A 16483-nucleotide genomic window follows, 5' to 3' on the forward strand; every position below is an offset into this window, starting at 1 on the left:
TGTCTTTTAGTTTTGTTGACTGTATCCTTTGCTGTGCAAAAGCTTCTTATCTTGATGAAGTTTTAGATTAGATAAAACATATTCATTTTTATGTTTAAAGACACAAAAAATGTATTAGAAACATACATCATGGAACAGGCACAAGAACCTTGAAGATTTATTAATATCTTTACTGTTCATAATTCGTTCTTTTTTTTTTACCCTTTGTTCCTTTATTTAAGATGACAAGTTTCTTTTTAAAGGTTAATTTGGTTGTTTTAATTTTTTTTTATTTATTTATGATAGTCACAGAGAGAGAGAGAGAGAGAGGCAGAGACACAGGCAGAGGGAGAAGCAGGCTCCATGCACCGGGAGCCCGATGTGGGATTCGATCCCGGGTCTCCAGGATCGCGTCCCGGGCCAAAGGCAGGCGCCAAACCGCTGCGCCACCCAGGGATCCCAATTTGGTTGTTTTAAAAAATTAATTGGTTTATAGAAGTGCTGGCTTCATAATTCATTCTTACTAATAGGATACTTATATGATACTAATAGGGCAATCCCATATTAAAAATCTTTAAAAGTTAATTGTGTGTTAACACATTATCAGTTGCGAATTCCATTCTCTTCTATTTTGATAATGCTAGTTAAGATGATATACTGACTGCAGCTATTTAGGATTATCATCAACAGATAAGGATCGGCTTCCCTCAGCAGCCACCTATTTACCACCTACTATATGATCTTAAAAAAGGAGATAAGATATTTTAGCAACATCAAAAAAGATTACCCTGATCCTCACTGGAGACTTCTCAGGTACTTGTTAATAACCAGCACAACAGTGAAGCCCCAAGGAACTGATCCTTGAATACATGTTTCCAGCTAACAATGTCCCTTTTTTAATGAAAATTATTAAGGAATCCACACATTGGAACCTTAAGAAGCAGACAATTCTTGGAGGGCAACAGCTCACCCAAAATGTTCTAATTTTCAGGTGATGACACAAAGTGTCCAGTGTCTAGCCAAGAAAACAAACCGAGGTTAATTTGAGATCTCTTCTCTTTTATTAATTTGCTTTATTACTAATCTATATTATCATAGTTTGTTGTATTTACCAGTCTTAAATTGGTGAGTTTTAATAATTTTTAACAGTGGAAATAGTTATCACAGTTACTTAATTGTCTTTTCCTATGATTACTTTTTGATCGAATTTTTTATAGAGATGGTTTAGTTATTTGACATGTGTATCATGAGAAGATTAAAACCAAGATACAAACATGTTGTACCTTTTTGCCTCAGCCCAGTGGAAAGAAGGCATAGTATTAGGATGGATCATAAATTAATGATTATTTCACTGTTAGAAAAACATAGAATTATCTTAATATGTACTTATTTTCCTCTTTAGTAGTATCTCTTTTTTTAAAGATCTTATTTATTTATTCATGAGAGACACAGAGAGAGAGAGGCAGAGACACAGGCAAGAGGAAGAAGCAGGCTCCATGCATAGAGCCCGATGGGAGACTCAGTCCAGGGACTCCAGGATCACTCCCTGGGCTGAAGGCAGGCACTAAACTGCTGAGCCACTCAGGGATCCCCCCAATAGTATCTTTTACATCTTTTCACTGCAAATGCCATATTCTGTTGTATTACTTTATTTCCTTTCTCCCTAGAGCATGAATTTCCTGAAATCACACACTGTCTTATTAACCTAAAAAATACAATACCTATTGTACCTAGTACATGGTTGATATTCAATATATACTTTTGAATGAATGTTCAACTACAAGGGTAAATAAATGAACAGTCTCTCCAACGTTCTTGCAAAAGGCCTGTTTTTTGTGTTTTAGGAGATTAGAGATAGAGGTAGGCATGGGGAGTTATTGCTTAATAGTTATGGAGTTTCTATTTGTGGTGATGAAATATTTGGAAATATATAGTGCTGATGGTTGTACAATGTAAGTACTTCAAAGGCACAATAAAAGAGCACAATAAAATTTTTATCACTGCTTATATGACTGTTATGCTTCAAACATCACATTACAAACTAAATAGAGTCTGTGTAAGTTGAATCTCAGACTTTAGAAAAAGATAGATATGGATACTAAAGTTGAAAAGTGGCACAAATGCCTTAGAATATGGAGAGTTTCTTATCAAAGACAATATACAATGAAAAAGTGGCTCAGGAAAAGATTGATGTGTTGTGTATGAGGGTAGACTGATTGCTTTCATTCCTTTTAAAGTATCTAAAAACAAACACCTCAGATTCTATGGAAGGTAAGCCTGTGCCAAAGCATGAAGGCCAGCTGTTTGGTGAAAGATACTTTTCAACTCTGACTAACCTGAGTTTCCCTGGCTAGCATTAGCAGGAAACTCTGTGTCTGGGGAATTTGTATACGCACAAAGCATTGTTGGCTAAGTGAGGCAAACTAAAGGTCAGACTACCTCCATAGTAGCCCACAAAATCATTTACAGATGAAGTTCATCACTCAGAGAGTATCAGGGGGAAAATGCAAAGATCATCAGACATGAGTGAATATATTACCTACAAAGGGTCATTTTTTGAAGCTATTCTTTGAGAAACTCATGTTACAGCTTTCCCATTGATACATCTCCTTTTAGACTTCTTAGAAAGAGTTACTTAGCAGTCCTCTCCATCTGTTTAAATCTCATGCCAGATCCAGAGTATCCTGGGCTGCCTCAGCCCATCTCTGGTCTAGGGTTGATACTCTTACTGCAAACACTCTTGGTCTAAGAAAGTGCTAGCAATCAATCGATCAATATGTGTGTGTGTGTGTGTGTGTGTGTGTGTGTGTGTGTGTGTTATTCTCAATATCTTGAAGCTATAAGTGAGTACCTATTTTGGGGTCACTTTTCCTCTTTCCAGTGCTGGATGTTCTGTACATGGAGTAACTTACTGGCTCTTACTGTCAAAAGTACTACTATAATGCCTCCTGACACTTTCCACAATGATTCAAAACCTACAGACCCATTAACAAGCCACATAATAGCCTTCCAGGAAGATAGTATTCTGTAGATTTAGCAGGTATAAATGTGTTGTTCTAAATACTTCAAAAACTTTTAGATAATACACGATACCTTTAGTCCAAGGATAAGATGTACTAGAGAAGGTGACAGATTAATTTTAACTTTTACCATTGATCCTGGTACATAGAGAGTCCAGCTACCTCCTTCCCATAAAAAAGCCAAATATTCTCAGACGGATCTGTTTGGTATTAATGCCATAGACCAGGGGGTTGAGAACAGGGGGCACAAGAAGGTAGAGATTTGCAAGTACAATGTGGACATGAGGAGGTACTTGGTGGCCAAAGCGGTGGGTGAAAAAGGAAAAAAAGGCAGGTACATAGAAAACAAGAATCACACAAATGTGAGCTCCACAAGTGCTAAATGCTCGGAATTGGGCATCCTTGGAGGGTAGGCACAGCACTGCCCGAAGGATCAGGCCATAGGAGGTGGCAATGAGGACCACATCCATGCCAGTGACTGAAAGTGCCACAGTGAGACCATAAATGGTGTTGGGCTTGATGCTGGCACAAGCCAGCTTGGCAATGCCCATGTGCTCACAGTAGGTGTGGGGGATGATGTGATGTCCACAGAAGGGTAAGCGTTCGATGAGGATAACAAAGGGGAAGACAAAGAGAAGACCACGGACCACACATGCCAGACCAATCTTCCCAATCACTGTAGCATTGAGGATGGATGTATAATGAAGCGGACGGCAGATAGCCACATAGCGGTCAAAAGCCATGGCCAGTAGAACTGCTGACTCTGTGGCAAAGATAGTGTGAACAAAAAACATTTGTGTGAGACAGCCATGGTAGGAAATTATGTGGGACCTGAGCCAGAAGATTGTTAGCATTTTGGGCAGTGTGGTAGAACAGAGAATCAGGTCGGTGATAGAAAGTAGGCACAGGAAGAGGTACATTGGCTCATGCAGAGTTCTATCTGTCATGATGATGTAGAGGATGGTGCCATTGCCAACCAGAGCAAGGATATACATGGAGCAGAAGGGTATGGCAGCCCACATGTGTTGGTCTTGCATCCCAGGGATTCCAAGTAGAATAAATGTGGAGGGATGGAAGGCAGTGTCATTGGTGACCGATGCAGAAAGCATAATGATGAAGAGAACACAAGGCCTTATCTTCCTAAAAGTGGTTTAGAAAATGAAATGAATCATCCTTGATGTAATTTATTCCTCCCACATATCCATTCAATTTCTTGCCTCTCTTTCATTCCCACCAATTCTATTCCAATTCATGCCTTCCTCATTTCTTGCGTAGGGGTATTAAAACAGCTTTCTAAGTAATATGCCTACTTTTAGGGCTTCCATCTTCCAGTGAGGCCTCTACATTGCTGTGGAGGGGCTCTATCATGTGAAAATCATCAATAATAATACAAAGACAACCTTCCTTAGTGTGTTTTCAGAATCCCTTGTATTACCCTCCTCTGGTCTACCCTTCTTCACTTCCCATCATGTTGTAGGTCCTGAAATACTGGACCATATCCAGAGACTCCCTCGCTTTCTCACTTCTGATTGGATTTGACGGTGGTTAACACCGAGAGAGGATTAAAGGCAGGTCAGGGATTTGTTCTTTTTGGCTCTCTCCCGATAGGGTTGCTGCAAGCTGGTTTTATCTCTGTAAATATCCTTCTCTGGCTTTGGTAACCATGTCCTCTTGTCCCTTTAGTCCAAGGGACTATAAGAGTGCTTGCTGTCACTAATGCAGGAAGTTCACAAGCACTTGTGACTTCTCTATGCTTAATCACATCTTTGAAAACAGTTTCTGTATTACACTGTCCTGAATTTTCCTAATGTAGATGTGAGTTCCATTTCCTGTTAGGATCTTGCCATGGCAAGCAAAGCTCTCCTGGATTTTACCCACCTATCTCATATTGTTTACCATCCTACTCCACTACTTACTTCATGCTCCAGCCATATGTGTTTTGAAATGTCGAACATCATGCTTTATCGTATCTGCATGCTTTTTCATGTATTGCTTTTGGGGGCACAGAATAGTTATTCCCATTGTTCACCTGATGAGCTGCTACTTAATATTATTCAAAACCCACATGAATATTTTCCTTTCTATGAAGCTCATCTATGATCTCTGCTGCTGTGGAGAGACAGTCATACATCTTCAGCATACCGTCCTTAGGAAATATAAACTATGATTATGCGTATGTCTTTTGCCCCATTACACTATGAAATTTGAGTCTCATTTTTTTCTACAACTGGCATTAATGCCTTATATACATAAGACCAATAAATAACATTTAACAGGTAAATGGATAAAAGATTGAACACAGCAAATGAATTTTTTAACAGACTTTTGTAAGTGACCAGAGTTGAAAAATGGTTTTCCTTTGGGTCAGACAAGGTCTTCTCTTGTCATATCTATGATGCCCATCATGTTGTTTTCACTCAATATACTCCAGGAGGTGCTCCTATTTAGCTCTTCAATAATTTGTAGTCTAATCTAATCTACCTATGTAATAAATTTCTATCATTTTCTTGACTGGCTTCATAATTTAGTTGGATTATAAAACATACCTGCGTGAATCTATTTTGTTTGCCTTAAAGTATGAGCCCTGATATGACCAATCAGGCCAGAAACCACAGAGGCTTGTGCTCCCCGAAGTCTCCAAGTGAAGCATGCCATGGGAAGGGAAGTAGAAAGTCAGAAACCAGGGCTCCCAGGTAGGTTAAAATAAGGGAAGGTTTCTAGGAGTGACTAAGCCATAGATTGAGATTATGCCAACAGCCAAGAAGAAAAGAGTGAGAAAGGCATCTTTTCCTGGAGCCATCTTGCCTTGAGAGATCTTTGTGGGTGAAGTCAAAGTCATCATTTTTATCTTATTGAAGTCCAGTCTTTGGGACTCAAAGACCTTCTGTTTTAGAAGGGACATTAACATTAAGTTGATCCAATTGTCCTCTCCTCAAAAGAATTTTAGAATGTGGAAATACCTAAGACAAGATAAAATATTCTATAATAATTAAAAATAATATCCTTTATTCAATCCCCTATTCATACCCAACTGTATTATTAAAGACCAACTAATTTTGTTTGTTTTATTAATTGCAATATGCATTTCTCAGGTGCTACTGCAAGTTTATTCATGCTAACAATTATTATAGCTATAAATCACATAGATTATAATGTCATTACAACTTTTAATTACTAGTACAATTATTATTTTGCTTAACTTTTTAAGCCATAAAATAAAATTTATTATAATTCTATTATAATTTTTTATATTCTCAAAAATTCAATAATCAGGTTATAACAACAAGTGACTATAAACATTTCAATGTTCATCTTGGAAAGTATAAATATTTTTTAATTTCTATCCAGGAAATACCTGTGGTTTTAAACAATAGTTAAATAAATGGAATATAATCTTGTCATCTATTTGGGAAATAAATTACAAAACATGAACAGTTCAATAATTTTATGATGCTTGGCTCCCAAATGTGTTATCTTGAAAAGTGATCATGGGGAAGTTGCCTGTACAACTCTAATTGCAGAAAATCTATGCTTTTTTGAGACAGTCATCTTCAATTTCAGACCCTCTGAGTCTGAGAATTTCTCCTTTCCTTAAGTCAATATCTGTGAACAATCCACATCAGAGAAGTACTATTCTTCTTCAGTGTCCTAAGTTTTCAATTTTATGAATTTAATATAATTTCTAAAGTTGCTCCTTCATTTTACTACTTTGTCAAAAAACACATTATTGATAGTCTAATAAATACCAGATACTCTTCTAGGTTTTTTATAATATTAAGTAGTAAGAATACGCATGCTCCATGATACTTTAAGCTTGCTAATGAGAAGACATAATTAATCAAATAATATCCAATATATGTGTGGAAATGCTATGTTGATGTATGCTATGAAGAAGATACATAAGCCAGATCTTTTTCAAAGAAAGCTTCACAAAGGAAATAAAACTTAAGTCTCCAAATCTGAGTCTTCCTCAAATGCTTCAAACATCTCTTGTACAACTTACTTCCTAGGATTGTCACCTTCTTTATGTAGTCTGCAAAATACGAGATCAGAGACTAAATTCAGAATGCCTGGGTTCAAAATGCATCCTGATTGCAGTTACTTGTTACTTGTCTTATTCCCCTCTGTTCTCAGTTTCCTAATATAAAATTCAGGTGATACTTCATAAGGTTGTCAGGGAATTAGAAAAAATCACATAAAGTACATGATACAGTTTGTAATTTAATATGCATTTGTTATAATGCAGACATTTCTCATACTTTTGCACATCTAAGAGTGCATTGGGCTAATGGTGTACTTGCCTCTCAGAAGAGGAAACTTCATTTAGTTCCTATGTTGAAAGATACACTGGATTTTCTTGAGTCTGTAATCCAAGGGTGAAGGCATTGTGATTTCATCCACTTTTAAATTAAGAACTATCTTCAGAGATATCCAAGACCACTTCTCAGTTAGCTGGGTTTGGTAAACTCTCACAAGATCTGAGATGGAATGGCTCTTCAGTGATCCCAATCGCATCAATGTGACAATGTCATTGAGTTCCCCTCAGTAATTTCCCTTTTGAACCAAGAAACAATTGTGGTATTTGGGATCCTTCAGTACAACAGGAATGAGTATATTCTGTGCTGCTACTAAGAGACAGTAAAGAAGAAAAACATGTATCTTATTTGAGTTAAAGGAAGAACTTCTATTAGGCTGTTCAATAAGACAGTCATCTGATTTTGCCCCGGAAAAGACAATAGAACCTGGAGATACTGTAACAGAGATTCCTGGTTTGATGGGCTTCTAAGTTTCCTGCATGTTAAATTACTGGACAGGATTAGAGAATTGGATTGAAAAAGTGCCAGCTATACATGGACCCTGGTGAGGTTAAAAATCAGATGAGTTTGATGATTCCCTAGGCTCTCTGTGATGATTTTAGATATTCAAGAACAAGTTTACTCTCTAATTAGATGGATAGATGGATGGATAGATAGATAGATGATAGATAGATAGATAGATAGATAGATAGATAGATAGATAGATAGATAGATGATAGATAGATGATAGATAATAGATGATAGATAGATAGATAGATGATAGATAGATAGATAGATAGATAGATAGATAGATAGATGATAGATAGATAGATCACTCCTGCCAAGTTGATGTGAGTGATAACAAGATGCAGTTATTATTAAGAAATTCTGAATTCATCATTACTTTAAGAAAGGCTGTTCCCAGAGATCTACCTTCCTGGCTTGTCTTGAGTCCATAAGGAAAATAGCAAGAGACTAAAATATCTAATTGCAACAGGAAGGACTGAAATGCAAAGAAAAGAAGGACTTACCAATAATACATTTTAATATGCACTGAGGCTATGCAAACACCTGAGGAATTCAAGGAACTGTACTTCTTATAATGGAGTCAGGGGACAATCTGATATAACTTCTGGAGTGGCCAAGGATATAGATATCTTTGTGTGTTTGTCATTTCCCTGTATCTTCCTGGTCATTCCCCCTAATCTTACAGAACTGTCCTCAACCTTTTTTTCTATCAATTTCATCCATTTGACACTCACCCCAGCCTTGATGGTCAGCTGTACTGGAGAAATCTTGATTCGGCACAAGTAACATACTCCTGGATATATGATTTGGTGTCTCTTATCTCCACCTTTTTTTTGACCTAGAGAGGCTGTGGTGTGGCTCAGAGCACCAAAGGTCCCAGCTGCTTAAAGAGAGGTGAATTTGCAAATAAGATCCCTAAGGAGACACACCAATCATATCAGAGTCTTCTCTTAAAGGAAGGACATTATTTTAAGGCAAGAGAAAGGACATCACTGTCCTACAGTAAGTTAATATCTTCCCAGCACTTAGATAAAAACAAACAAACATGGGTAGCCTGGGTGGCTCAGCGGTTTAGCGCCGCCTTCACCTCAAGGCATGATCCTGGAGACCCAGGATCGAGTCCCACATTGGGCTCCTTGCATGAAGCCTGCTTCTCCCTCTGCCTGTGTCTCTGCCTCTCTCCCTCTCTGTGTCTCTCATGAATAAATAAATAAAATCTTAAAAAAACAACAACAAAAAACATGTAGCCAAATTGTGTGAAATGGTTGTGAAGGGATATTCAGGGAGAAAGGAGATGACATGGAATGAGGATAGACTGGGAAGAGGTATACCTTGAGTTGGAATTTGTATGGCTCCCTTTGGTTCTTAATTCAATGCCACATATTACATGATCTCAAGAAAATAATCACTTTGCTTACTCCGAATTTCTCCACATTGACCTGGAGCTTGAGTGTTTAATTCCCTTTAACAGTTTGTATCCTCATTAGGGTAATTCTTTGTCTTTTTTCCTTTATCTAATTAGATCAGATGATAAGCTATTGATTCAAAAGTATTGTTAGTTACAGTCCAGTGTAAGATACATTCTTCTATTATGCACAGAGGGAATGATATGGTGGGCTTTTGAAATACTTCTATTTATTTCTCATCAAAGTCTCACTCAGGCCAAGTATCTAGGTAGCCTGGAAGGAAGATGCAAAAGTATATGTTGGATTGATTATGTCAGGAGAGACTCTTATAAATTATGAAAGCATTTCCTCCCCAGGCTGGATTGTCATTTTAAACTATCAAAACTAGGGTATATCTGAACCATGGGAAGATAGCTTTCTAAGGAAGAGTGGACAAGGTGGACTCATATTCATTTCAACTGTACTCACCAGATAGATCTCACAGAACTGCAAACATCTTAGTTATCCTTCTTCACCCTCCCTCACTCCAGACCTAGGTATCTAACTCATGGGTATTGAACCATAAGTACATGTTCAGAGCATAATAATATTTATAATTTATCTGTGATTTTTTTCATGCAAGTTGGTGTGTAAATTGGTTCAAGATTTTTAGAAAGTGATTCGAGTATAAACTTAAAAAGTGATTTCTCTTAATCTAGTCCTGCCACACAGAAGAATCTATTTTATTGAAAATAAATTAAATTAAAATGAGAGAGATGTAGATTTGAATCCCAGGTCTGACATTTACCAGCTGAGACATTTTGAATTGGCTGTTTAATTTTTCAGGCCCTTAGTTTCTTCATCTGTAAAATAGAGTCATTAATTACACCATAAGTCTATTCCAAAACTTCATTGTACACTGGAACCTCCTGAGAACTTTTTAAAAAATGCTGGTGTCTTAATCCTACCCACAACCACGCTGATTTAATTGCTATGGCATGAAACCTAGGCCATGACAGTGGGTAGATCATCAAGGTTCTGAGAGAGGATATACTTGGTATAGTTGAGAAGATTCAAGAAGACAAGCATGCCAAAAGCAAGTAAGTCAGGGAGTAGATGAGATCAGAGATGCACAGTAAGTTAAGATTGTTTTGGATTCTGTAATAGAGATTTCTGATTCTCAAATCTATCTGGTTTCTCTCTCCTTTGTCTATATAAAAGTGTTCCCGATGTTTTTAGAGGGGGCCATGTGGCTATTTATGGCCAATGACATTAGAATAGAAGTAGCAAATGTCATCTTAGGCTAAAATATTTAAGAACTAGTGTGTATGCTGCAGTGACAAGGGGGCCATACTGTCATCACTGAACTGCAAGTTACAAGCAGCCTGGGTCCCTGAATCACTGCACAGAGAAAAACTACACTTGATATTTGTCAATGGCTATAAGACTTTGTGGACATAAGAAATAAAACAACTTACATGTCCATTGACAGATCAATGGATGAAGAAATATATACATATCTACATATATCTATAGTACATATATCTAATGGAAAATATATAATGGAATATTATCTAGCAATAAAAATGAAATCAAATCATTTGCAACAACTTGGATGGAACCAGAGATCATTATGCTAAATGAAATAATGAAAAATGAAATAACTCCAAGAAAGACAAATACCGTATGATCTTTCTCTGTTTTATACATGGAATAGAAGAAAAAAAAACAAGCTCACGGACAGAGTATAGATTAGATCATTGGCAGTGGTTGGTGGTGGAAGAAAAATGGATGAAGGTGGTCAAAATGTGACATAGCTAGAATTTTCTGAGATGTTCTCTGAAAATGCAGGTACTGGGCACGTCACTAAGGTATTTTCTTCATCTCCATTTACAGATAACAATGCTAAGATTCAGAAGTCCCCTGTGCCAGGCACTTCAATAGTTTGTCTGGAGAACCTAGAAGGTCTGTTCCCCAAGCACTCATATTCTAAATCAATCTTCATGTTAATATGGCCACATTTTGTGTATAGATAGATAGATAGATAGATAGATAGATAGATAGATAGATATACAGATTTTTTTTTTAATTTAGAAGTTTAGAAGTCTAGCCTGGTCCATTTAATTTACAAATCCAGGCTGATCCATTAACTCTTGGTTAAGAATCTCCATTCCAGCCGGCCCTGCCTGTTTCTTAAATTGGATACAGAAGCTTGGAGAGTAGCCAGCCAATTGGATAGCTGAAATCTCATGACTTCACTGGTCTTCAGGTGAAGGCACCAGGGATCCCAGGCGCTGATCTGTTTCTGGAAGTGGTGGCAGGTTCCTACCACCCACCAGCCCCTGTCCCACAGGGCACTTGGGCTGTCAATGAGCAGAGGAGCTTGCAGGAGACCGTGGGCAGGGGCATGGACATGAGGCAGGGGCATGGACACTGAGGCAGCAAAGGTGCTTTCTAACTGGTAGTGTGACAGTCGTGGTTCTGCATCTGTGAGGAATCTTTGGGTGCCAATGGCCACGGCCTCAGTGCCTTCAGGAGTGACTGGAAGTGACCCAGTCCTGTAGACCTTTGGTACTGGGAGGTGGACACTCCCAATGGCCAAGGAAAGCTAGTGAGATCTGCTTACACAGCACCCCCACCAACACACATATCCCAGGGGCCAGGAAATATTTTTTCCAGGAAACTAAATTTAGTAACTAAGAGAGTGCATAGCATTTTAAACTGAATCCATACCCCTTTCTGGGCCTTCCCCAAGCATTAAGTTTTAGTGGTTAAGAACATGGACTTTGAGACTAGCTTGTGTGGGTTAATATCCCGGCTCCCCCATTTTCTAGCTGTGTGAATTTGAGCAGTGTGATACCCTCTCTGGGCCTTGGTTGTCTGGTCTATATAATGGAGATAGTAATAACACTTCATTCAAAGGCTCCTTAGCAGAATAAAATAGGACTGTTGTGTGCTTGGCACTCTGTCTGGGACCAGGAAAGGCTTGGAAGACTCTGGGGCATTGAGATGGCATAACTTCATCTATTGAAAGTTGGCGGGGCCAAACAGCACATAGAGCCAAAAAACTGCCCAAGACACTCACACAGCCTAGGGAACAGCTATGTGCCCCAAAGGACCTTAGAGTCTGAGGACTTAAAAAAACTCAACAACCTCAAAACAAAATTTTAAAAAAGAATATGAGAAGAAATAGAGAAATATGATATAATTACCATGAGTTATAAAACTTAGGAAGCTGTATATTCCAGCTTGCCCAGGAAAGTTCCAATTTATATCTGTTATCTAAGTAAAATTATGTTTCCCTGTCACTGTCAAATTATTGTGGTCTCTTTAGAACTAAAAACATTCTTATTTTAGCAATGGTAAGTTTAAAATAAGGCGAGTCAGTATACTTACAATTTTATCCCATAGCTGCAGACCTAGAGTGGACAGTCAATTTAGAAAAAAAGTTACTGGAAAAGCACAGTGAAGTGAGTGTGTTACAAAGGGAAAGAAGGTTAAAGGAGAGAAATAGTTTATACTCAACAGAAATTCTAAGAATGAATTATAAAATTAATGCTGTTAAGAAGGAGGGGAGAAAAGAAGAGATTGAGGAAATATGAAAAGGTAATAAAATGAATTTATTATAAATGAATTGAAGAAGTGGAGAGATTATTGGACTGAGATTCAAGAAAAAGTGAATTGGAAAAATAGGAGGTGATGGATTAGGAAATGAATGCCTAATATTTAGATTTTTAATAATCTGCATATATTTGTGGGAACACAAATTCTAAGTTGTTTCTAAGGAATTAAATAGGTGAAGTAGGATGGTCAAGATCTTTAGAGAAAAATTCAGAGTACTGAGAATCTAGTTGTTCCAGTTATTTATTATTGCATAGCAAAATACCCCCATAAGTACTGATTTCAAACAATTTATTATCTCATGATTCTGTAGGTTTCCTGAGATCATTTGGGCAGGTTGTTGCTTGGGGTTTCTCCTTCTCTCTCTTTCTCTCACGTGGCTGCAATCAGATTTTTTTTTAAGATTTTATTTATTCATTCATGAGAGACACAGAGAGAGAGAGAGGCAGAGACACATGCAGAGGGGAGAAGCAGGCTCCATGCAGGGAGCCCGACGAGGGACTGATACCAGGTCTCCAGGATCACACCCTGGGCTGAAGGTGGCGCTAAACTGCTGGGCCTCCGGGGCTGCCCATGCAATCAGGTTTTGGATAGATCTGCAGTTATCTCTAAGCAATTGATGCAATTAATTCTGGCTATTAAGTAGTAGCTCAGCTAGACTGTGAACTACATGAACTCTCCATGCGGTCTGGGATTCTCACTGTATGGTGGCTGTGTTGTAGAGAAGAGCATCCAAAAATGCAAATATCTATCCAGAGACACCAAGGAGGAAGATGTAAGGGTTCTTATAATCCAGCCTTGAATATCCTGAAATGTAATATTGATTACATTTTTTTTCAAGGAAGTCACTAAGGCCAGCCCAGATAAGAAGGGAGTAGAATTACACCACACCTCTTAGACAAGTGGCAAGACCATATTGCAAAGTGTATAGGATGCATGATATTGTTTTGGCCATCTTTGGAAAATAACACTTGCAACACTGCACTCTAGGTCATAATAATGCCGATCTTTTTTTACATACAAAAATATTAACAAAACAAAACAAAAAATATGTTCACCTCTTCCCTAAGATCCCAATATTTCATTCCCACTACAAGACTAGTTCAAAGTCTAAGACCTCAGCCTCTAAATCAGGACAAAGTGTGAATAGGGCTCCTTCAATTCAGTTTCTTGTATACAGATTCTTGAATGCACTTCCTTTCAATCTGAAGACCTGTGAAGTAAAGAAATGAGAAAGAAATCTTCCATTTACACAGCCAACACACCATGGTGATGCTGAGATGGATAGCTGCAATTGATCCTTATATGTAAAATATTGAGAGATTCGTATTACAGTCACTAGCCCATTAGAGTTTCTAAAATCCAGCCAGAGATTAATATCACCAGTTTCTTAAAAAGGACCCAATCCTGCTCCTTGGGAATGATTCTCCATGGCTTTTGTCTAACCTCTGAGTATTTGGCTCTGAATTCTGTCATCTTTGCTTCCCATTGAGTAGTGACCTATGTTTACATCTGAGTACTTTTCTTCATCTGCTTTCTGCCTATGAAGTTGGAGACCCAAAGTCCCTTTTCATTTTGCACCAATTCCGTTCCTTTTGGTCCAAGCTGATGGTGCTTACATGCGTACATTTCTCTTAAAAATTGTGGTCTTCTACGAATCTTTTAGGTTTTACTCCATTAGACAGAAATCTTACCCACAAATATCTTCCAGTTTTCTCCCTGTTTGATTTTGTCTGAGAGTTATGGTTCTCTGGGAAAATGTCCTTAAGATTCCAGGAAGCTTCTTTGTCTAATTGAGAAGATTTATTAGGCATACCCTTAAATATTTCTCTACTCTAAGCAAAGGAGTTTACAGTCTTGTCTTAGAGATAATATTATACCCTGAAGACATTTCTTTTTTTTCCAAAGAGAGTCTTTGTCATTTGGAAAGGCTGGAAGGAGATTTCCTTTTTATTTGCATTTAGCCAACTATGATTCCTTTAAATTTACTCTAAGTTATGCTTGAACACTGAATAATTTCACTTTAGCTTACATCTATCTGTACCTAATCATCTGTGGTATAAAAATAATGTTGATATTTTCAATACTCTGCTTCACAATCCCCATGGCCAAATGCATCGGTTAATTAAGTATATCTTCTACTTTCCAGGTTATTATATTTTCAAACCTCCTATAATTACATAGCACTTGTACCTGTTTCTCCAGCTTCCAATAATAATTTTCTCACTGTCTTTCAGGCCTCCATTAACAGTTCATCAAGGCCCTTTCAGCTTCTGCTTGCTGACTATGCCAAAGCTAATGCTACATGCTTTAGGTTTTTGCTACTACACCAACACCCCACTCCCTGTTACCACTTTCTGCATCATGTCTCTATTGCTGCATAACTAGCCATCCCTAAGTTTATTAGCTTAAAACAGCAAATTATTACTTTTTTGGTTCTATGACCTGGTTTTGATTGGTTGAGTAGTTCTCTCTTTGAGTCTCTCATACATTAAAGAGAGATGTCAGTTGAGCCTACAGAGGCTGTTTAAGATAACTTACCAACATGTTGTTGTGAACTGTTGACTGAGATCTCAACTGAAGTCCTTTAGCAGAATATTTAGACATGGCTTCTCCATCTGGTCAAAATACTTGTAGCTTGGTATTTGGGTTCCAAAAGGGAGCATGCCAAGATAAAGCATTTCAAGAGACCCAAATGGAAGCTGCAAAGGTTTTTGTGACCTAACCTCAGAAGCCTCAGAATGACACTTTCACTGAATTCTATTTATCAAGGAACCCCTTTGTTTAATCCAGATTCAAGAGAAATAGAATTAGACTCCACCCAAAATGTGGAATGGCAAGTTCACATTGCAGAAAAGCATGGAAGATGGAATATAGTATTCTGTCTTTATCTTTAGAGAATACAGTCTATCACACCAAGTTATTAATGGATCCTCTCTGTGTTCATTAAAATCCCCAATAATCATGATGAAAATTGTGCCAGAAGTGAAATCCTTCAAAGACTATAGTAAGTAGAGATAATTGATAATGTATTTTGATGATATGAGATTTAAAGTTGTGGAATTTTAAGATGGATCAATAATACTAAGCAAGAAACAGTTATTGGGAGCATAAAAGAGAGCTATGTTACTCCAAGCCCAGGAAATTACTAGAAGAACCAAGTCTATGGGTATTTAAAAGGACCAGGACTTTTCTGATTTGGAAGGATCCAAGATTTCTTAGGTGTCAGAATCACCTAGAGAACTGTTAAAGAACACAGAGGCTCATGGAAGTAGGATAAAACCTGAGACTTTGCAAGCATATCAAATTACCCAGGTGGTTATGAGACTCATTGGTGTTTGAAAACCATGTTTTTGGATGATTAATCATCCTGGATGATTCCAAAAGAAGGTAATCATTTGCCATTAGCTTTAACTCTCATCTGGAAAGTATTCAATAAAACTATCCCAAATTGTTAGACCTTTTGGTCATCTCTTTTAACCTATTAATTAAGAGTAATATTCTACTTTTTTCATCTACATTATATATGATCACTATTCTATCCCATAAGTCTTGGAAATCTAACTCAAAATGAAATAGAAATTTCCCTCTGATCTATCTTTGCAGGCAGACACATCTTCTTCAACCTTTTCTGTTGCCTTTCTTGACATCTGCC

At 37.6% G+C, this 16483-nt stretch overlaps 1 protein-coding gene across 2 annotated transcripts; it reads right to left on the reverse strand.

Moving 5' to 3' along the window:
- Positions 1-369: 369 nt before the first annotated feature.
- Positions 370-16483, reverse strand: LOC140614899 (olfactory receptor 52D1-like). 2 transcript variants are annotated; one of them, XM_072794319.1, is made up of 4 exons: positions 15370-16483; positions 13887-14041; positions 8557-8702; positions 370-7627 (listed from the first exon to the last, which is right to left on the reverse strand). In XM_072794319.1, the coding sequence occupies exon 4, from the start codon at positions 4106-4108 to the stop codon at positions 3158-3160; it is 951 nt and encodes a 316-aa protein (XP_072650420.1). In that variant the 5' UTR covers positions 4109-7627; positions 8557-8702; positions 13887-14041; positions 15370-16483; the 3' UTR covers positions 370-3157. The 2 variants fall into 2 exon arrangements, with proteins under 2 accessions (XP_072650420.1, XP_072650419.1); XM_072794318.1 differs by lacking the exon at positions 15370-16483 and having other exon boundaries at positions 13887-15363.

The sequence above is a fragment of the Canis lupus genome, chromosome 23, assembly GCF_048164855.1.
Source record: "Canis lupus baileyi chromosome 23, mCanLup2.hap1, whole genome shotgun sequence".
Taxonomy (NCBI): domain Eukaryota; kingdom Metazoa; phylum Chordata; class Mammalia; order Carnivora; family Canidae; genus Canis; species Canis lupus.

Bases quoted from the DNA above. Each gene is read 5' to 3' on its own strand.
- LOC140614899 (XM_072794319.1), bottom strand. From the start codon at position 4,108: ATGCTTTCTGCATCGGTCACCAATGACACTGCCTTCCATCCCTCCACA.